The sequence below is a fragment of the Amphiura filiformis genome, chromosome 20, assembly GCF_039555335.1.
Source record: "Amphiura filiformis chromosome 20, Afil_fr2py, whole genome shotgun sequence".
In the NCBI taxonomy this organism is placed as follows: domain Eukaryota; kingdom Metazoa; phylum Echinodermata; class Ophiuroidea; order Amphilepidida; family Amphiuridae; genus Amphiura; species Amphiura filiformis.
Window position 1 is genome coordinate 14,103,689 of NC_092647.1, and position 23,373 is coordinate 14,127,061.

General features: G+C 36.9%; 1 protein-coding gene across 1 annotated transcript; it reads left to right on the plus strand.

Annotated features, from left to right (window-relative positions):
* The first annotated feature begins 9,626 nt into the window (after positions 1 to 9,626).
* Positions 9,627 to 13,716, plus strand: LOC140142814 (homeobox protein Hox-B4-like). Its single transcript, XM_072164823.1, has 2 exons — positions 9,627 to 10,343; positions 12,275 to 13,716. The coding sequence occupies exons 1-2, from the start codon at positions 9,746 to 9,748 to the stop codon at positions 12,649 to 12,651; spliced, it is 975 nt and encodes a 324-aa protein (XP_072020924.1). The 5' UTR covers positions 9,627 to 9,745; the 3' UTR covers positions 12,652 to 13,716.
* Positions 13,717 to 23,373: the final 9,657 nt, after the last annotated feature.

Below are 23,373 nucleotides of genomic sequence, written 5' to 3' on the forward strand. Positions count from 1 at the left end.
ATTTTATGTAGCTGGGAGGAAAAGTCGACGATCATTTGAAAAAAAATTGTAGGTCTATTTGGGGAAAAAATGTGTATCTTCAATACGAAAGGTCATCATTTTCAAATAATCGTCGGCTTTTCCTCCCAGCTACATACTTTCAGTACATATCATAAATTTTAGATAAAGTTTACTTCGATAACTATGAAAAATAGAAAAATATCAATATAAAATGTGTATTATATAGCCAATTTCAAAAAGTCAAAATTATTTTTCGTCGTATTCAGAATGCAGTTCGATATATGAAGTGCACTCATGTCCCAGAAAAATACTGTGCGAACCTTGCTATTCGATCCCTTAAGACTATATTTTTAGCAAACCGTGATAAATATCGGTGGCTTCACCAACACCCCTGCCTCGAAGTTTGACCGTCAATCCTACCCCTGGGTAAGATTGGTGGGTCAAATTGTTTTTCGGTAAAACAAGTGCAAAGAATGGTTCTTAGATTAGCCCCGGGATTAGCCCAAGCCATTTGGCACTAGACGAGGTTTTTGTAGTGGTCTCATGTGTTGAATCAAAGATATCTCTGCGCTGGTAATATTTTCGTATAGATTCGTCAAATGATTTATTTCGCTCGTAATACTTTAACCGTTTTGTAATCTACCTGGAAAAGATATTCCTTTTGAAATAGTAAAATATATTGTGTTAATAAAAAAAAGTACATCAATAGATTTGTACTAATGCTCAATGCGCAAGTGTTGATTGTTAGCATTAATTTTTCACAAATCCATTATAAGTATGCATTATCTAAATTAATGAGAATGAAATTTGTTAAGTTCTTCTGATATATTAATGCTAATAGTTATCATGTACAGAGCTTTAAAAATGCCAATTGAATTATCATTATCTTGAATAACCATAGGAAATGTACTATTAGTTTAACACTTTAAAAGATATTACAGAAAATTCCGTCAATTTAGTAAAATCCATCAGTCATGTTAGTCGACAACACCGCGTTGCAAAATAAAAGCGTTGTTGACTTGGCGACTTATGACAGTAAAGCCGACATGAATAGCAGATGTCAAAGGTCATTTGACTTTTGTGACTACGGCACCAGTCCAGTTCCGCCAGAGTAGATCGGACAGTGTCGCCGGATGAAGATGCGTCTATGGCCTATTGTTTAAAAGTTTAATTTGTTATTTTTTATCTTTTCTTTTTTGTAATGTAGATGTATTCAGTAAAGTGTATTCACAAGGTCATCAATGCGTCTCTAGTCAAGCGTATTGCGGTCATTACCATCGCGTATGGGGAGAGATGTTAATTATATACAATCTAGGTTTGAAAAAGCTGCTGTCATGATATACGGTATATCTATATATATTCGGATATATATATACCTATAGTTTGAAGTTGTTTTCATCTCAAGTTTGGTGGTGATGTAGGCAGTCATGTAGGTACGTATTTCGCTCATGTCGCAACTGCATCGCTCGCGTTAGCCTAATTACACAGAGCGCTTTACACGCGCGTAAAAACGCAGGTTGCCTGCACATGCGTCATAAACTCGAAGTGAACGAAGTAGAGATTTGTCGATCATTGTTCAGTTTCCCTAAAATCCTTATAACAAGGCTGCACTTTCGATACTCTTGCAAATGTCATCATCAAAGCAACTAATAGAACAACTGGTAGAGCCTTACGGTGTTGCAGGGCCTGTCTTTTGGAATTTGCAGAATAACATTAAATAGCTCCTCTCGAGCCTTCAAGGAGAGCTGTTTAGACTATTTACAATAGAATGTAAGGAGAGAATGGTCAACTAAGGAAAGCTAAAAATCACTCTCCTATATTAGATGTATGGAGAGCAGTAGAGAGCGATTACTCTTGCTCCCCTTAAAAGGCAGTCTCTGGTGTTGCAACTTGCACACCTCACATCTGCATACTTGTTGCTACTCGACATATATTCGACAATTAAATACAAATTCAGACCTTTGATGAGTTAATTAATCTCTTATATAATAGACTAATTAAAAGTTTATTTAAAACACCTTAACCTACTATTTACCCTTAGCAAATCGTGCAAGTGCACATCAACAGTGATGATTACTTTCAATCCCGCCTTATGTTTAAATTATTGACAAGGTTGTGATACTGAAAAATACCAAGAGAGCAATTTAATTTATCATCAATAGGCTACTTCTACCATAACAGACACGAAAATGTCTTTTTAATTAATTTATCGTGTAAAATATTGATGGTTTGAATTAAAATATGTATGATAAGAGATATTAATCTAAAGTACACTCACTTAAAATAAAGGATAAACAATAGCTTGCTCATGTAGTGAAACATTCATTTTATTAAAAGATAGAAGAATCAGTCATGGTTGGGTAATCTGAACTTGACTACGTACCGTGAACATAGTGAATAAAAATTCCTTTAAAAAAGGAATGGGGCGCCCAATGTGAGCTCCGGGACGTGATATGGTAAAACCTACGGTGCGATATTTGGAAAGCCAAACCTCTTGTTCTGATATTAGCCCTCGACATGCAAATTGAAACATCTATTACAAATAATACCAAAACTGGCTTTCTTTAAAGACAGTAATGGTGCAACAGTGGATTATCTCGGTGTTTAATATAATATAATATTTTGTTTGTAATTACAATATTAAAGAGCCTATTTGTAGCGCTTCGTTGACTAACATTTAAGGTAATTATCAATATATTTTGTAATTCCTATCAAAGTTAGTACGAAACGAAAGGATCAACAATAAAATCAATCTGATACGAACAGACTAAAATGCTTTCTTTCATTTGATTATCGAAAGTTCTCAAATATTCTCTTTACTTCTAAGTAAGTGAAATACACATATCTCGTTATTTGCTAGAAGTACAGTCATGGACAAAAGTTTGGAATATTTTTATTTTTTGCATAACCCTGTTTTTAAGTGCAGATTTCTTACCATCAATGACCCGTAAGACATGCAAAATGGATCACGGGTGTCTGCCAAGGTCTTAGGTACCATTCCATATCACACAATACCTAGTGTAGGACAAAGGCTTCTTATGCCTGACCAATGAACCATCGGGCATCGTTTTTCCAGTTATTTTAGCGCTATGATTCATAAGGTTACATTGGCTTTTGCATTACGGTGTGAAGAAACCAGCTTTATTTTGTTGCATCTGTCTGTTGTATACGATATTTCTGATCATAGGTTACGAGTTGAGCGCAGATTTATGCGCCAAAGTCATCGACTTACGTAATCGCGGCTACAAACAGAAGGATATAGGTGTCGCTTTAGGAATTACAAAAGATGCAGTCTCTAAAATTTTGAAGAGACGTCGGGAGACCGGAACTACTACACCTAGACCAAGGTCAGGTCGGCCCCGAAAGACAACCGCCAGGGAAGACCGATCTCTCCTGAGACTTTGCCACAATGGCCGCACGGAGTCTGCAACGCGGCTACGAACAGAATGGCTGAGGTCCATAAAAGCTCCTGTTACCAGGAAACTTGTGAACAATAGACTGGTTAGTGCAGGTTTTCGCGCAAAACGACCAATAAGAAAGCCGATACTTCTGCAAAGATATCGGCATGCGCGCTTGCTTTGGTCACAGAGACATAGGGATTTGACAGTAGGCCACTGACGTAATGTGATCTTCAGTGAAGAGGCCCGGTTCATCCTTTACAGACAAGATGACCGATTCAAGGTCCGAAGACAGGTTGGTCAAGCCCTGCTTGCGGATTGTATCCTTCCAGGGAGATGGTGGTGGAATCACAGTATGGGGAACATTTCACAGTAGGTCGAAATCACAACTCTACATGCTAGAAGGACATGTGAACCAGAACCAATACCTGTATGTTCTTGATACAGTTATGCTTCTGTTTGCAAGAAGAGACTTCGGGAACAATTTGACAACACCACGGCGCACAGAACCCTACGCGTGAGGGAATTCCTTGAAAATGAGAATGTAGAACATCTGGACTGCTCGGCTTTGAGCCCGGATATGAGTCCGATAGGGAACTTATGGGCAGAAGTATCCCGCAGGATAGGTAACATGGACAACCAACCAATCACCCTGCAAGAACATAGACCCGCCCTCATTGCTTACTGGCGAGATATTCCACAAGGGACCTTAGCAAACCTGGACGAGGAAATGTCACGTTGCCTAAATGACCTTGAGCTGATAAGGGGTGGACACACCAAATATTGAGATGTGTTTTCTCAAGCAAGAGACAGTGAGCGTTTAAGTTTTTGTTTAAACAATAACGTTTTCTAGTGTCTTTAATTTCATACAAAGAGACCGCCAAAAAGTGTTGCGATTGTGTGATCCTTCCATTGTAATGCGCTTCCTCAGGTAATTCTTTGTTTAATTGACAAACTGAGTGATGTAAACATCAAATGACATTCATAACTTTCAATTAAATTCAACTGAGCACTACTCCAGAACAATAAATCTGTTCCTAATATGATTGAAAACTGCATTTGATACAAAAATAAAAATATTCCAAACTACTGTCCATGACTGTATTTCTTGGCTTTGTCTCATAGCAAACTCCAAACCTGGTCCATTTTGGTCCTCAAGATAGTAGCGTCTGCGTCGTGACTTCTCTCTAGTCCGACGGGTCGCTAGTCCAAAGGTTCCCTAGGCCGAAGGTTCTCTAGTCCGAATATAGAATAAGGGTTAGGGTGAGGGTTAGGGTTAGGGTTAGGGTTAGGGTTAGGGGTTAGGGTTAGGGTTAGGGTTTAGGATTAGCGAGGCTTATTCTATATTCGGACTAGAGAACCCGATATTCGGACTAGCGAACCTTTTTCAGAAATCGGACTAGCGAATGGTAAATTACGTGTTCGGACTAGCGAACCTTCGGACTAAAGAGCCTTCGGACTAGGGAACCTTCAGATTAGAGAGTTGTCACCGTCTGCGTGGGATACACGTGCAATCAAAGGCGGTGTATCTGTAGTACGCAGTCACTTCGCGCCGTCGCGCGCTACAGATGCACTGCCTTTGATCACGCGTATATCACACGCGTACGCTACTCTCTCGTGGCAGACAAAATGGCTACTACAAGTAGCAATCATTTGGATACATGCAGCCTGGAAATAATAGGACATGATTGCCAGGCTGCACGTGTCAATATGATTGGATGGATGGTGAAAATTGATCAAGTGGTTTATTTCATTCGGCCATGGTCCACTTGTGTTCCAATTGTCCTAAAATGAAAATCCAATAGGTTAAAAAAATGAAGAGGGGCTTCAGACCCAAACATTTTTTTTAAACCTCAGAACCCCGTGTGTCCTATAGAAAACGCTCAAAAACGAAAATTGCAATTCTATGTCGATGATGATCAATAATTGTGTATTCCAAGTATTAAACCTAAATTGAACCATTATGAATTCTACAAGGAAATTGAATGGGATTTATGTACCCCACAGATGTTTTTTATTGAATGGAATTTATCATTTTTTTATCATTCATTTAATCAATCAATCAATCAATCACTGACATTTATCATGTTTATAGAGCGCCAAAAACCAAAAAGAAAATGCACTAAAGCGCAATGAACTACAAGCACAAAGCAAATAATAAACAATGAAGGCGATACATGCAAAATACACTATACTAACTACATTATTTATGTTGTAAGCAATTATGAAAAGATGATGTTTCAACAGTTTTGTTGGCTTTATTCAACGATCCACCAAGTTTGATTTGATTTGGGCAGTTGGTTCCAGTACTAAATGCGAGGAGCGTGACATGACCGGTCTGCAAAAGTTGAGTGTTGAGTGCGAAGTTCAATTGAGGTGCAGGAGATGAGCTTCATTGACACATTGTTCAAGTTTGACGACAGCACATTCAACATTGGCGTAATATGCAGTTGCATACCATACTTGTTGATTATAGGACCAATGGGCAGAGTGTGTGTCAGGAACAACAGAGGTCCGAGCACAGACCCCTGGGGTAACGCGTATCTGAGGCTATAAAAAGCTTCATAGATAGCTAGACAGGTATGAATTGAACCAGATCAAGGCATCCTATCCACCCCTGTGATTAACCATCCATGGTATCAAACCACTACTTACACGACTTATGCAAGCGTCAACTTGAAGCTTGAACCTACCCACCTCAAGCCTCGACATATTATCGACGTCGATTCGATGGCGATGGTTGAGGTATGACCTCAATCATTGAATCGACGTCGATAACATGTCTAGGCTTGAGGTGGGTAGGTTCAAGCTTCAAATTTACGCTTGCATTAAGTCAGCAACAGAATAGTAACATCCTGTCTTTCCACGGCCCTCATGATGGCATTGTGGACCATTGTAAGAGCAGTCTCTGTGCTGAGATACTGTGCACACCACAGATGCATTTAAGCTCCAAAATGCCGTTTTGGCTAGAAATTGTCATATTTGTATATCGAGCTGCAGTGCAGTAGAGTATCAAGGACTCTTTAAAATTCCATTTAATTGTCTTTGGTATAACTTTACGTTGGAACACGTTTGACCCATAGCCAAGATTGTATTTCCCATACAGGACACTCATGGGGTCTGGAAGTAAAAGAAACCCGACTGATGGTGACCCCTTTCGAAAAACAAAATTAAATGATCATACATTTTCATTTTAGACCACTTGAAATACGACTGGATCATGGCCGAAAGAAAATAATATATTATTGGTCAAACTTGATCCATCCTTATGTTTATTGAAAATATATATACTGCTTCTTTCATTGGATCTTCTTGAAATTACCAGACCGAATTATCTTTCAATTATTAATCATTAATTAAACCTTCATTACTTAGTGAAGATGAGTCTGTCTGCATACATGGCATTCTTAACCGCACTGACCCATGATATTGGTATCCCCTCATCGGTTGCAGAATAACAACAACATCAATATCAGGATTCATCAACATTGGTATCTGGATTAAGGATGAAATCAAAACTTGATACGGTCCGGTTTCAATGGAACCAGCGGTCTACCGCCGGTCGAGTTTCCATTTCATCCCTTATCAGTCTTATGCGGCACATACACGTTCAATTTTTTATCAATATCAAAGACCCTTGATACAAGAGTAGATTCAAAATCTACCATTGTACACGCACAATGGTAGATTGTGTATCCATTCCTGCATTTGGGGTCCGCAATATTGATCAATAACATTGATCGTGTATGGGCCGCATTATACTCAAAACAAGACTGTTTGTTTACCATCTTTACTAATTCGTGAAGTCGATTATGTGTCCATTAATATCGCCCAAAGAAACGGCCTGGTCAAGAGGTTAAGTTGTGTGTCAAATTTTTCGTATTCTGAGTACATGATTGACCATCTCTTGATTCATGATTGAGCGTATATCTTCATAATCATGTTAATGGCAATTACGCAATTTTAAAGGCTATAACAAAGCAGCGCCTTCACATTATGCTAAAATACTCCTAAAACAGTTTCGAAAATACAAACTCTGGTCAGCTGGTTGTATTGAAGGTATTATTATTAAACAAAGGACTACCATTTTGGAAGACGGATCTCGAGAGAGAAAAGTAGCATGAAAGTATTTACTTTGCTTGGTATACGACAAGGGTGTGTCCTAGCTTCATTTCTATTCATCGTCATTATTGGTTTTCCTGACGAAGAAGGGTTTAGCCAAAAGCGAAAACAATTCATTATTCCTCTGTTTATTTTGTTTACTTTTTGCTTTGTTTGTTGGGTTGATTATTTGATTGCTTTCTGCTGTTTGTTCGTTATTTGTTAGGGTTTGTTTTCAACTCTCTGTGCTAATCAATAAAAAGTTGGCTTCATGTTGTGTGTGGCCAAGAACATAGCAACTCTAGCAATTTTGCATTTCTTCTTCTTCTATACTTTCTTCTTCTACCTCTTCTTTTGCTCCTCACCGACGTCATCATATTCAGCCTTCTACTTCATGTACTTCTTCTTTCCTTTTATGGAAAAGTGGCTTAAAAGTGTTTGCGTATATTTTGCAAACGGGTACGACAAGGGTGTGTCCTAGCTTCATGTCTATTTACCATAAGCGTCGATTTTTCTGCTAAATAACTTTAAATAAATAGCGTCAATTTTTAACAGTCTGGCTTTTGTGACACACGTCCCAATATTTTGAATATTCATTTTATTTCTTTGATTACTCTATTGTTTGTTAGTTTGTTTGTTAATTTGGTTGGTTGGTTGGTTGGTTGGTTGGTTGGTTGGTTGGTTGGTTGGTTGATGGGTTGGTGGGTGGGTCGGTCGGTCGATCGGTCGATCGGTTGGTTGGTCGGTCGGTCGGTCGGTTGGTTGGTTGTGAGTGTTTACTTTTCGGGTGAAATCTTACGGCGCTCGGCCCGGGCGATCACAGTGAAGCATCAAAGGAAGTTGACCTGTTTCCATGATCAATGTCAAGTTGCAAAGATGGTTTAATGTTGGATGCTGAAGAAATTACACGAGTCGAACAGCTTCTCATTCTCTCATTTTTTTCTTACTTTCCGTTTCTTTCTCTTTTAATTTCAAAGTAATTGATTATAAGATCGGACATTGTGATTCGACATTATACTTGGATATATAGTCTATTTGCCTGCTTGTTAAGAACAAGGATAATACGATAGATTCATTTTTAAGTGATTGCTCTAGTAAGTCGTGAATAAAATGCGATTGCTTCATTCAGATCTTTGATTTGAGAAGATCAAAGTTAACTGACCATGAGGTAGTATACTTACTAGCCTGTGAATGATTGGGTTCAATTGAGCTCAACAGAGACTTAACATGGTTAAATTGAGCTAAACCAAGAATAAACATCATTAAACAGGTTTTAAGTCTTAATAATTGCAGTTTTATTGATGTTTTCACACTAACACTGGTTAATGACAATTGCTACATTAAGCTGGTTAGCAAAATTGTTTTCTGATGAACAGATGCGAAAATGTCGATGTAGTTAAGATATTACAGTATCAAATTGGAGTTTAAATCGGTCAAAAAATCTGAACATGCTATTAAATATTGATAAAGCCAACGATCGTCGTGCGGTGCATTCTGCTGAATAATTCAAATGAAGTATCTACATTTTGGATGTTTCGATGTATATTTGATTGATGCAAGCAATTCCAACGTTTTTGTGGCTTGGCGCATGAATGCGCGCGAAAAATTACTAGAGAAATCGTCTGCAAATCTAGTCCATCTTATATCGTCTGCCATAATTGACAGCGGCGGAAATAGTATTTTTTGTATTTTACAAAAAAAGATATGAAGTTGGATAATTACAATCTATACAAAAACCACAACATGTGCAAGAACGTGCAATACAACTGAATTTCTTTCAGGAAAATTACAGTTTACACACAAAAAAGTTGCAGAAACATACAAAAGGTGTTGAAGTTTTAGCTTGCTAAAAGTACGGTCGATCGTGTTTGAAAACCAAATGACAGGGTCATGATAGTCGAGCCATGACGAATAGAGAATACGTCTATATTCATCTAGGCTGCGTGAAATTATCTTTTGGCGCCGGGGAACACAATTGAAGAGCAATTAAAGGACTCAACCAACCAAAGCAGGTTCAAACTTCTGCCATCGCTATATCCATGATATCTGACTAAAACCATTGAAAGAATATTGGTATATGTAAGCTTTATCTTAATTGGTTCTTACAAATCACGTGGTTAGTCAAGAAAAAAGTGGAGGAGCGTGGTATTGCCATGGTGTTTTTTCAGTATAAGAATCATTATACCGAGTGACATGGTAAACAAAAATCTGACAACTTTGAGGTTGACGTATCGTATTTGGTTTACATGGGGAAGAGTTTGGACGAATATTATGATACAATGAGTGCATGTGGTGTGGATCCCAAATTTCCACCTTTGGAAGAATATAACCAATCGAGCTACATCCCAACCAACGGTTATTATAATGGATGCGCCTATCCTAGCGACGTGATTACCCCAGAATATGGACATACAATTGAAGGACATGGACAAACTAATTGCAGTAATTCCTTAGAAAAGTTACGAGCTCAATATGGAGCTGTAAATGCAGCTGAAGTCGACCCTGCTGTAAGATATGGAGTGCCAGGAGGAGGGGGTGGAGCTGGAGGAGGGGGTGCCATCCACCATCATAGACAACAGAACAATTACTATTGTTATAACTCTTCGCATTCTCCTAGCGGTGCGACAGCCCCATCTGTACCGACGGATACCCATCCTCATGGATGGGGTTACCATAGGGGTGTCGTTACCGATAGTAGCTGGGTAAATGGTTCAATGGATGCAGGCCCAGGCAATACGTGTCTATTTAGGCAGAGAAACTCTGGAGCAAAACTTCATACGAGGCCACTGCCGCCTCAACAGCTACCACTTTACCCGTGGATGAAGCGAATTCATGTTAATCCAGGTACGTTAGTCAGTTGTGATCATTATTCAGGATTTGCTTGTGGCACAAGTCATGAAAAATAATATCAAGAGGTGGGTTGTGACTTGTGACTTGTGACCACAAGAATTTTTTTTTTACTCTTAAGATTCATTGTTAATGCCTAATGTAAAATAAGCTTTAAGCTTCGAATAGGTTACCATAATCTTGGCAATCGAAATCAATTACAGAGTGTTAACTTTTTGATATGTCCAAGAAAGTAATAATTATAAGTTTATCAGTGTCCCAATGTTACAGTGTATTTACCTATCATTACATGCGATAACACACTCAGGTCCTGATGGGACCAGCCTCAAATTGCCAGTGTATTAAAACACATAGAAGATGAAGACATCGTTTATTTCAGAAGCAAATTAAGACGAAATAGATCATGTTTGGTAACATAAATATTTAAGTCAATTGGTGAATAGATTAAGTTTTAGTTATCTGCTTAGACTTAAGGGTATAATTCTGGTATACCCAGCGAACCCTGTGTTTTAGGGTTAGGTTTGGGGTTATAATTAGGGTCAGGGTTATAATTAGGGTTAGGGGTAGAATTAGGGTAGTTAAGGGTTATTAGGATGGGTTAGGGTTAGGGTTATAATTAGGGTGGGTTAGGATTAGGGTTGGGTTATAATTGTGGTGGATTAGGGTTAGGGTTATACTTGCGCGCAGCGGCGCAAGGTATTCCAGAATTATTCCGACTTAAGTAATATGTATAAAGCTAATTGTTCATGATTGATTATACAATAGGTTACAAATCAGGTAGACCACTAATTAAGTTAGGTAAAAAGGGACAATTTATATAATATTTGTCATACTAAATTATGAAATCTAAAATATGATCCAGCTACGGGTCAACGAAAATGATATATTGAATCACAATTATACCATTCGACCCAATATTTTGGACCACCACTGACAAGGCAATTGAATCGGTCATAAAATTAACAAAGGAAATTATCGCATCAAAATATGAATAACAAAATTGGCATTGCATCAATATTTGATTATAAATACATTTATATTTATTTCAGGCTGTAGTATAGATTAAAACAAACACCAAACTCAGGTTTTTCAAAATAAAAGGTGGTACTACACCCCTGATAAAACCACACTTGCAACAAAAGTTATGTATATTATAGGGGCAACGAATCCAATTACTTCACTGAAATTTCAGTGATTCAAGACAAGTGGTTCATTATATATGTTAAGAAATAAGGTACATTCTAGCTGTACCTCTTTTCTTATCATAAATAACTTACCGCTTGTCTTGAGTCACTGAAATACCAGTGTAGTAACTGGATTTCTTGCCCCTATCATATATATAATACATAACTTTTGTGCAGTGTGTTATTATTTTTGAGAAAAATGCAAAATAGTCACAAATTTATCAAGGGGTGTCATATAATTGAGTCATATATTATAACCAAAATGAGTTCCAAATTAGTCTCTGATCATTTCAATTTATTAAATTTTTATGAAATGTGATACAATACTCACCTTTCTGAAGCATAAAGCCATTACTGTATAAATTTATCTTAGTAAATGTATGAAATCAGTTGACTTCCGAAGCATAAAGTGTGAACAATGTTGCCCTTATTTTGTCTTTTAATATGTCAAGGTAAATAAGATAAATACTAGCAATTTTTGAGGTGAAAAGGCTTAAACTGTCGTATACAAATAAACCTAGGCCCCCATACATTTTGTCATTGAAAAAGCATGTTTCGCTTCATAACCGATCGGGTCCGTGCTTGTCAACAAAAGAGCGGTAACAAGTGAACCGATGATTTCATTAATATTTGCCTCTTACTCTATATTTGTCTACCATCTCTGAAATTATATTAATATTGTATATTTACTTATCTCAATAATGGTAATTAGATTATTATTGTCTTTTGGTTTTTTTTCTGCAGCTCTTGGAGCACGGTTGACCGGTGCGGAGACGAAGCGAACACGAACATCTTACACTCGACAGCAGCTTGTAGAATTAGAGAAAGAATTTCATTTTAATCGATATCTTACTAGACGTCGTCGCATCGAGATCGCCCAATCATTAGGACTTTCGGAAAGACAGATCAAAATATGGTTTCAAAATCGACGAATGAAATGGAAAAAAGACAATAATTTGCCTAATACAAAGCCTAGATCAAATGGTAGTAGCCAGCAAGGTAGTGGGTCTGATGACACGACGCCAGCAACTGACGGGCCTCAAGCAGCTGAACTCACCGGCGTAAATTCGGCGTATGAACAAACCGATTCCGTGTGTAGTGACACAACTTTGTCCGAATAGAGCAAAACTTTTTACATGACTAACACTATGACAATCAAATTCATTTTCTTTTTTTCTATGTGTAGATAGCATAAGCTGATTCAAGCTTAAATAACTTATTCTTGGTTGAAGCAAAGGTATTTTATGTAAAATGGAAATTGTATGAAATATAGTCATGTGCTGTGGCTGAAAGTTAAAATGCGTGTTGGTATTGTTGGTATCAAAGAAAATTTAAAACGAGCTTGGATAGGTATTCTAAATTTACGCCATAAACGAGCAAATAAGCAAAACAAACATAATACCACACATGATCAAGACTTGTTTTAAACGTTCTTTGATATTGGTTAATGTAGTTAAAATGAAAAGATATTTTCGGTTGTACCGTTCTGGTGATAGCCAAATGTCTTTTGGTGCACATGTGCATGCGGTGCTGGACAGTAGTAAAGTACGCAAGCAAGGAACAAACTTCGGCCTGTTTTGAAACGTAAAAGATTGTCTTTAAATCTACGACTGGCATAAGAAAACAAACCCGATTTCATAATGTCCCTGGGCAGAAAATCCAGGAATTTCACAATTTGAATGTATTTTCATTTTGCAGGGGTCGTCAAAACCATGATAACATCAATTCCAAATAGGTATCAGTAAAAAGGCACATAGGTTTTTCCTGGCACGGAACGAATTATTGTATCTGTATGCACTAATTATTCGGTCAAGCTGGTGTTTTTAAGTCAAAATAAATACTTTGCCTTTAGAGAGCAGTGTTATTTTGTTTAAAATTACGCATTATGGAAATACCATTGGTGTTAAAACAGTAGCATGGACTTCTTTAAATCTTTAAAAGGGACAAGGCAACTTTGAAGGGGATAAGATTGGACGAAAATGGGCTAAAATGTACAAAAAATGCATTCAAATATCAGGTCAGTTAGCATCCCACAGGGAGGGGGCAAGACTTCTCACAGCAGGGAGCTGCTCCCTCCCCCTGGCTATAGGCCACTGTGTTAAAACTATTAACTTGGGTGTTTAGCTCAAAATCGCATTGTATCATTTAACTGTAAAGTGTAATGCCACGTCCATTATCATTAAAGCTAAATTAGAAATTGTGCATACACGTTGGGAATTGAAACAGGGAATAAATGTTTAAGGTGGTACTACACCCCTTGATAAATTTGTAACTATTTTTGCATTTTTCTCTAAAAATAATAACACGCTGGTAACAAAAGTTATGTATGTTATAGGGGCAAGGAATCCAGTTACTACTGGCATTTCAGTGACCCAAGACAAGCGGTAAAATATTTATGATAAGAAAAGAGGTACCACTAGAGCTAGAATGTACCTCATTTCTTAACAGATATATTGTACCACTTGTCTTGAATCACAGAAATACTTGCTCAATGAAATACAAAACGTCAAAAACGAAAACGTACGAAAACTGTAAAGATGAAAAGGACCATTGTATACCATGTTGTATCTGTGTTCAAGATTCTTTGAACTATAATTCTTTATATGCATTTATAATAATATGGTCATTTTTTTTTTTTTTTATTTGCAAAAAAAAAAATTTACATACAAGTAGAAACAGTTTTTATGTTAATGTAAATTCTTTGACATAAGTTGTGGACATTAGGCCCTGTATCCATAGGCTGTTCCATTGTGGCATGTGCCCTTGTTCCGTGTTCACTTGTTCCCATGTGATCTGCCACACAGACAACGAACCTTTGTTTTGCTTAGTGGCCGTATCCATAGTATCACCTATGATACAGGGGTACACATAATAAACATATAATAAAATAAATGTGTGGCAGGTCACATGGGAACAAGTGAACACGGAACAAGGGCACACGCCACAAGGGAACAGCCTATGGATACAGGGCCTTATACAGTATGTCCAGCACCTCCTGGGAGATTCTGAAAGGATGCTTCGGGCATGCAGCCAAACAAAATTGTTTCGCTAGCCCAAGATCGCAACAGTTGGAGAAAGCTTATAGTCACCTGCTCCGCAGCCGACTGATGATGATGATGCTGGGGAGATATAGATAGATAGAGAGAGCGGTTAAATGGAATTGAATGGAATGGAATGGAATGGAACGCCTTTAAGGATTTAATGGGCTATTCCATTTAAAATATACACCCCTCGTAAAAAAATGCACTATAATAATTCCAAATTATGTACACTTTCTGAATTCATACTAGAATGGCGAAAAGTCTTGCACGTGTCTTTTAAAATGGAATTCCAAAAACAATTTCCACAGGGATGTAAATTTCACATGGAATATCTCATTAGGCTAATGTAACAAATATAATGTATTAAAGATAATGTATGTTTTGTCAGTTCTGTTGCTATGCTCTGAAATTTAATTATTTTTCCATTTTAAAACAATCAACATAATTGCCATAAACATTTACATTATTTTAATTGAATGAATGCATGTGTGTCCTTTTTCTTTGAGTTTTAAGTGTTAAACGTAAATATGGTGAATATAGTAGCAGTAGGCCTATCGCGTTTAAGAAATTCGTTTTCTATTATCAATATATACAAGTGGCAATTAGCATAACCAACTGAAATTAATCATATTAATTCTATACAAATGCATATATTTTCTCCTGTCCATATTCTTACATTAGGGCCTACAGATAGATGCAGTGTGAAAGAAATCGTTCATAGAATTTCAGAATATTTTGACATTATAGCATTTTCATATATTGTAAACCTGAAATAAAAATTGAATCCGGTTTCAATGCGAAATGTACGAGCTGTTATAGGCCTACATGTAGCATTTTTCCACAAGTGTAATTACACAAACGGATGGCATAGGCCTACTCGGGAAGCTAGGGCCACTTTCTGTGCATCCCCCACAGGACCAAACCAAACCAACCTTTTTAGGTTCATGAGATGACCCCAAAACATAATCAGGATGTTCCCAAAAATATAAACTGGCCCCAAGGGGGGTAAAAGGTCATCGAACTTTGCATAGGGTCAAAATTTCATACTTGCTCAAATTGTGTTGAAAACCATTCCAATGTATTCCCCTAGTCACAAGGATTCAGAAAATGTATAGTTTGACATATCTAGGATGTACCGTTCTTGAGTTATAACCGGGTATATCGTTGCGGGATTATGAGTATCGCGCTCGTGATGACTTGTGCGTATAGTACCATTTTTTCACAATTTTCTATACCTTTAAAAAAAAATTCCGCCCTTTTTTCTTCAGGAATTCTTTGCCGCCCCTTCCTCTTCCGTCGCCCCTTCGTTTTTGCCACCCCTATTTTTACCCCGGGGGCTCGCGCTCCCAAAGCTCCCCCCCCCCGCCTAAAAAGAACCCGCAACTATACTTTTACCCGCAAACTTGTCAGATCACACAGCATGCAACCCCTTTAAGATGATTTAAACTTAAAATAATATACCTTTTCGTATCAAACCATTTATTCGTCGACAGAAAGGGGTTGTATTCATTTTGATTTTGCAATTCATCAAAAACTGAAAGAAATGACAAAGTAACTTCTCGATAACAGAAGGGCTAGTTTTGAGACTTAAAGAAGTATTTCGTGATCCTGTATAGCATCCTCTTTTTGTGACATTTTTCAGTAGACATCCACGAAAAAAGCTTATTCCCAAAATTTCAGTTGATTCCGATTTTGTGTTTGCGAGTTATGTGTATTAGCCTACACTGCTCCATAGATAATGTGTTGTAATTTTGGTCTGTACGTTTTGTGGAATAAAATCTTGCAGAAACTGAAATTGAAGAACCATATTGTTTTGGGCCATATCTCCATTTGAATTGATCAGAACAGGTCAAATTTAGGCCAAACCACCACTATGAACTTGGGACAAAAGATACCAATGGGCTTAAACTTGACAGGAATTAATTACCTGATGGACCCATTTCTTAACTTTTGTTTGAAACGTGTGACCCATCTTCATTATGTCAGGGGGTTAATTGGATAAACGCCTAAGCGGCTCTTTCGTGTTGGAAGTGACCTTTTAGCTTCATGTTCTTAAGGTGGTACTACACCCCTTGATACATTTGTGCATTTTTCTCAAAAACTAATAACACACTGGTAACAAAAGTTTTGTATATTATAGGGGCAAGGAATCCATTTACTACACTGAATTTCAGTGACTCAAGACAAGCGGTACATTATTTATGATAAGAAAAGAGGTACCGCTAGAATGTACCTCATATTTTAACATACATAATGAACCATTACTTGTCTTGAATCACTAAAATGTTAGTGAAGTAATTGGATTCCTTGCCCCTATAATATACATAACTTTTGTTACCAGTGCGTAGTTATTTTTTTGAGAAATATGCAAATTTGTCACAAAATTTATCAGGGGGTGTATAGTACCACCTTAATGCAATAGAATTGTAAAATTGAAGACATTTACCTCTAAAAATGCTTTAAAATAGTATTCTTGTCGAAAAATGCTGTCGATAAAACGTGCTATATATTAAGATGGTGTGGTCTGACTTTAAATGATTAACTCCAGTTTGACGTACATGACGTGGCGTTATTGATAAAAGTGCCCGAATTATTTTGTACTGGATTTCAACCTTTGATTAGGGTTTAACAAAAATGATCCTGTTTTGCAAAATAAAACATATAATAGCTCAATCATACTGGGCCTAGTTGGATATAACTGCATGGCAATGAAAATCAAATTTTGATATTTGGCAAATTTTTGGAAATAAGGGCCCAAAACATGCGTTTATAACGTTTTTGTATATGCTGTGACAATCATATCCAAAGACTTGCATAAAGTCTAAAATCAGTCTATGCACTCTCATTTTACATGTTTTTTACAAAATAACAAATTGGTAAAACTTAACATAAAATAGTAAGAGTAAGAAAAACTAAACATCTATATTTAAATAGTTACACTCTAACATACGTGGCTATACCGGTCGCTGACCTAGTGCTTGGCACGCGAAGGTCTCGGGTTCGAATCCCGACCAATGCAAACATCTTCTTTGTTTGTTCCCTATCTTTATTCATTCCTTCTTTCCCTCCCAGTCGCCAAAAAGCACTTGGGCGTTAGTGTTAAAACACAAGTGTTTGAATTTGTTAATAACAAAGTTTGTACCTCCTAAGCCTTAACTGTGGAAAACACATGATAGTGTTAAAAAGTAAATTCAAAGTAAATACATCCTACAGTTTTTTTACAGTGTACTGTATTTATCTGGAATCAGGATTAGAGATCCGGCAAACATGGCAAATGGAATATTCTGAACTCAAAATCTCTTTCATGGGGGCACTATTGTTATTTTATTGTTGTTAAATGCGTTCTGACAAAATATTGCCAAAATATTGTAAAATGCGTTGTTATTATTTTCAATTATACATATTGTACTTATATGTCACAAAGACTAATCATTGTCAACATTTTAAAGGTCCGATTTAGGGGCTCATTCATTATTTTCATGGCTAAACGGCTGTTTATGCCCAAGGGGCTGCTTTTTATTTTAAAAAAATAACAAATAAAAATACAAATAACATTATTAAAAAGCATGATTTTCCTTCAGTTTCCCTATCCCGCGATTGCACATCCGAGTCACTGTTTATGCTCGGCTCTCAACCAATCACGCGCGCTGTTACATAGCAAGTATATGAACATTAAACAACTATTAATAGGCCCCCTAGGTGCAGAAAATCTTATAAATCATCGAAAACCAGTTTTTTGCATTTTTAGGAAAGATTATAGATGTGCTAACATATCTTGCAAGTCAGTTACGTACACACAATTGAATGGAGCTTTGAATGTTCACACTGCCATTTTCTTCTTTTTTGCCAATTATTTTCATATGAAAAAAAAACATTCGACAATTTTGTTTTATAGAATATTCTTTTTAAAAAAAGGAAATATTTTACTCCTTTGCGGGGATCGCCGATAGTGCTTCATGCATGCTCAAACCTGAAAGTGGGTTTATTTGGTATTGGTACCGCAGAAAATGTCAGATATCAACACTACCAAAAGCATGTTACTACAATGCTCGTCAAAATGCGTTGGGACACCTATATTGCAACATTTCTGTTTTTAACGTATTCATGGTATTGAATTGCCCCTTTTTTTAGTGTAAAGCCCAGGGTCGGATCCAGGAATTTTTGATAAAGGGGGCGCCTTTTGGTCGACGACGAAAAAAATGTGTTAAAGGGGGTTACCCCCTCGAAAACTCAACGGTTTTGGCCCATTGTTTGCTGTTCATGGCCGAATTTGTTCCTTTTTTTTAATTTCTTACAATTTTGTATTTTTAAGTTACCGGCGCCCTTCGCTAGTCAAAAAATAGAGGGGGCGCGCGCCGGCTGCGCCCCCCCCTAAATCCGCCCCTGAAGCCTGAACCTTTCCCTAACCATATGGCATCCCTTCCCATTCCCCACCTATCATGAGCGCAGTTGGCCAATAATAATAGGATTCAAAATTGATTGGGAAATATATGAGGTTTCATTTACCATTACCATATTTAAAGTGTCCCAACAGTTTTGACGTAGCCGTCCATGTAATATTGAGAGCCAATTATTTAATTCGCCAATTGGGGTAAGCATGGTAAGTGGGACAGTGCTTTTTTATTTCAATTTTTTTTAATATGAACAAAAACCAAATTCATAATAAGTTACGTATTAATAATGTGGCTAATGATCTCAAGAAACGAATCATGTCTATTTTACGACTTGTTATTATGCTGTGGTTAAAAATCACAAAATAGGTAATGTATGCCAAAACGATTTAATTTGGGGCAAAAGGTGATTATAGTACAGTGACTTCATAAAAATATATATATATTATCATGTATTTGTATAGTTATGTCAGTTATGACTAGTTGATAATATACTCACATCTTCCAAATGTGTCTTTTTTAATGTAATAACAATGCGCTGCCCCAGTTATACTCCATTCTGTTTCCCTGTGACATTTTAATTAATATCCCAGCAAACACAAAACGTTTTCGACATCATTCGCAAAAGGTTATAAAAGGTTGTCAGAAAACGTTTAAATGTCGGGTTATATAAAGGGTATATTAAGAGTATAAAACGTTTTCATAACCTTAAAAACATTTTTGATAATCTACTGCCCAGCAAACAAAAATGTTTTACAGAAAACGTTTAAATGTCGGGTTATATAAAGGGTATAAAAACGTTTTAATAACCTTCCAAAAAACATTCTTGAAAACTTGATACAAAACATTCTAAACAGAATGTTATTTTGGGGTTGAAACAATATTTTGCGAAAAATGTTTGCCCAAAATATTTTCAATAACGTTTTAAACACGTTTTCATGACCTTTTTTTAACCCGACATTTAAATGTTATTAAAAGGTTTTGAAAAAAAACATTTTAAGAACATTTCTGTGTTTGCTTGGTTCAAATATTTTAACATAATGTATTGACACAATATTTGGCAAAAATGTTTGCAAAAATAGTTTACAATAACATTTTTTGAAATCATTCATAAATATTGTTGTAGTGTGTTTTCATACAAAACGTTTTAAAACGTTATCATGACCTTTATATAACCCGACATTTTAATGTTATTAAAACGTTTTTACCTAAACCAAAAGCCAAAATATAACTTATTTGAAACGTTTTTAAAACGTTTTTGTGTTTGCTGGGATACCTATCAATATGTACCAGTTCCTGAAATCTGGAAGTCCACTTTTCGTAACGGACCTAGAAAGTGGTAATTTAGGGTATGCTGTCGAATTGTTTGAAAGTAGATTATTATTTCAGGTGCATGGATTAGCATTCAAAAGTTTGCATGTAATTTTGATTTGGTACAAATTTGGGGAAGTGATTGACGTAGCGGATGTGTCCTCGTTTATACCATAGGCCTACCGGATTCGATCCCTGGTCGTTTCCAGTCGGATGTGCATTTGGGTTTCTCCGGGTTCTCTGGTAACCAGAGTCTGGTGCAGTCGTCTTGCGTCTAAAAATGGGCTCTCTTCCGGATCCCCATGTTCCCTTTTCCCTAAGTACTTTATATACATTTCCAACTTGTTCCCCCATGTTGATTACGATAAATCAGTGGCGTGGCCGGGGCCTTTTCAAAGGGGTGCAACGGAGCAAGGGGGCAAGGCAACTATCAAGGGGGTGTAAAATCTGACGAAAATTGTCAAAATGTGCTTAAAAGTACAAAAAAGGCCTACAAATTTAAATATCAGAGCGGCATGCATTCCACAGGGGGCCAAGGGGGCAAGACACCTCACATTTTGGGCAGCTGCATCCCTTGCTCCCCCCGGTCCCCGATTGGCAACCCTGCAATAAATAAAGGAATTGCAGAATTGCACATTAATTGTCTGAGTAACCAGTTGTATAGCCCGATGTTATGATTTTACACAGCATTTTACAAACCATGTTTTTTAAAACAAAATAATGATTAAAATCATTATTTTGTTTTGATGAATCCAAGTGTGTGAAAATAATAATGATAAAATTGGATGCTTTTTATTGGACTCGCTATATGTGGACTCTATTACGGCTCGTCCAATATTATAAACTCATATAGCTCGACCAATAAATAATGGGCTCAATCGATCCAATTTTATATCATACTTGGAATGGTTCCTATCAGAAGCCACTGTGCCATACCAAATTAATGCAACTAAAAAGTTTGTTCGGCTTATAATAGGCGAAAATTGTTCGATTTTTGTTACTGCTCGCATCAATTGAGATTTAAAACCCAGAAATTGACTTCATAATAATGTGTGACGGTGTGTTATTAATTTTTATTATCTTTACCTAATGATTGTCAAGGCGCCTTACACGAAACGTCTTTTCTATTTTATCCTAAGGCGAAAACAGTCCAAGCGGACACACATACAAGTTAACATACATTAGTTCTGCAGAGGAATAAAAACACAATTCATTTGAAAAATAAAACAAGTTCTGAAACAAGTAAAACCACATCTTAATGAAGAAATTTTAAATTTATGTGAAAAGGAACTACAAGTTAAGATGATGTTTAAATCATTGTTACACAAACGATGCGGTTTTCCGTTGGCCTTTTAATGCACCTATATGGGACAAAGGATTATTACTGTATCTGTTAGCGGCCAATGTTAGGCAGTCTTAGCTATAACTGGGATTATGCCTATACTAACCAGGATTAAGTGGGGTATTCCAGTTGAAATCCATATCCCCTGTGGAAGACATGACCTAATCTTCCACACAGGGTGTGACTTTCAAATGGGGTTACCTGAATAGTAATCATCCACACAAAGAGAGAGTGAATCATCCACACAGGGAGTGTGAATTTCAAATGGGGTTATATCTGAGTGGTTGACTCCATTTGAAATCTACACCCCCTGTGTGGGAGATTAAGGTCATATCTTCTATAACAGAGGGGGTATGGAGTTCAACTTGAATAGCGCAATCTTGTTTCCCCTGTTATAATAATGCCGATATGCACGACAGGAGATATCGAGAGGGATTGTCACCTAATACTTGGTTCTTATTCAGTGACATAGCCAGGTGTATGAACGATCTGTAATGTACCAATGATCCATGATTTCTGGGGAACCTCCCTCCCCGCCCACCCACCCCACTGATAACATGTACATGTTACTCGTATTTTTCATTATTACATAATTTGGGTGTTATTTATTGCAGATAGCAGCGTATTTTGTCAATTTTTAACATGATTTGGGTGCTATCTGTTGCTGACAGCAGCATGTGTTTTCTATTATTGCCATTGTGCTATCTACTGCTGATAGCATCGTATGTTTTCTATTGTGGTTGACATCATTTATTTGCTATCTACTGCTGACAGCAGCATGTGTTTTCTATTATTGCCATTGTGCTATCTACTGCTGATAGCATCGTATGTTTTCTATTGTGGTTGACATCATTAATATGCTATCTACTGCTGATAGCAGTGTGTTTTCTATTATTGCCATTTATGTGCTATCTATTGCTGACAGCAGCATGTGTTTTCTATTATTGCCATTGTGCTATCTACTGCTGATAGCATCGTATGTTTTTTATTGTGGTTGACATCATTTATTTGCTATCTACTGCTGATAGCAGTGTGTTTTCTATTGCCATTTATGCGATATCTATTGCTGATAGCATTATGTGTTTCTATTATGGTTGACATCATTTTATGTGCTATCTACTGCTGATAGCAGTATGTGTTTTATGTCATTGCCATTTATTTGCTATCTACTGCTGATAGCATTATGTGTTTCTGTTATGGTTGACATCATTTTATGTGCTATCTACTGCTGATAGCAGTATGTGTTTTATGTCATTACCATTTATTTGCTATCTACTGCTGATAGCAGCGTATGTTTTCTATTGCTGATGTCATTAATATGCTATCTACTGCTGATAGCATCGTGAGTTTTCTATTATTGCCATTTATGTGCTATCTACTGCTCCCCTGAGAAGTAAGAAACTTTTGCAAAATGAAGATCTAATTGAAGCAATTGGGTGGATCATTTTGGCAATATAAATGTGTAAAATTCTAGTTTAAAAAAGCCGAACATTTGTGAAATGAGCAGTCCATGGAGTCTTTCGTCGACGGCAAGTTTTCCCTATTATGGTAGGCATATAAATTGTGTTAAGCATAAATTGGCAAATGTCGAAAGCAGAAGTGAAAGTGGCCATTTGTTTATCAACTACGCAGGGTGATGTTCCCCCCCCCTTAGAACTTGGAAAATTTTGCAAAATGAAGACCTAATTGAAGCGATTTGGTGGACCATTTTGGCACTATTACTGTGTAAAATTTAAATTTGAACAGTTGAAAAGCTGA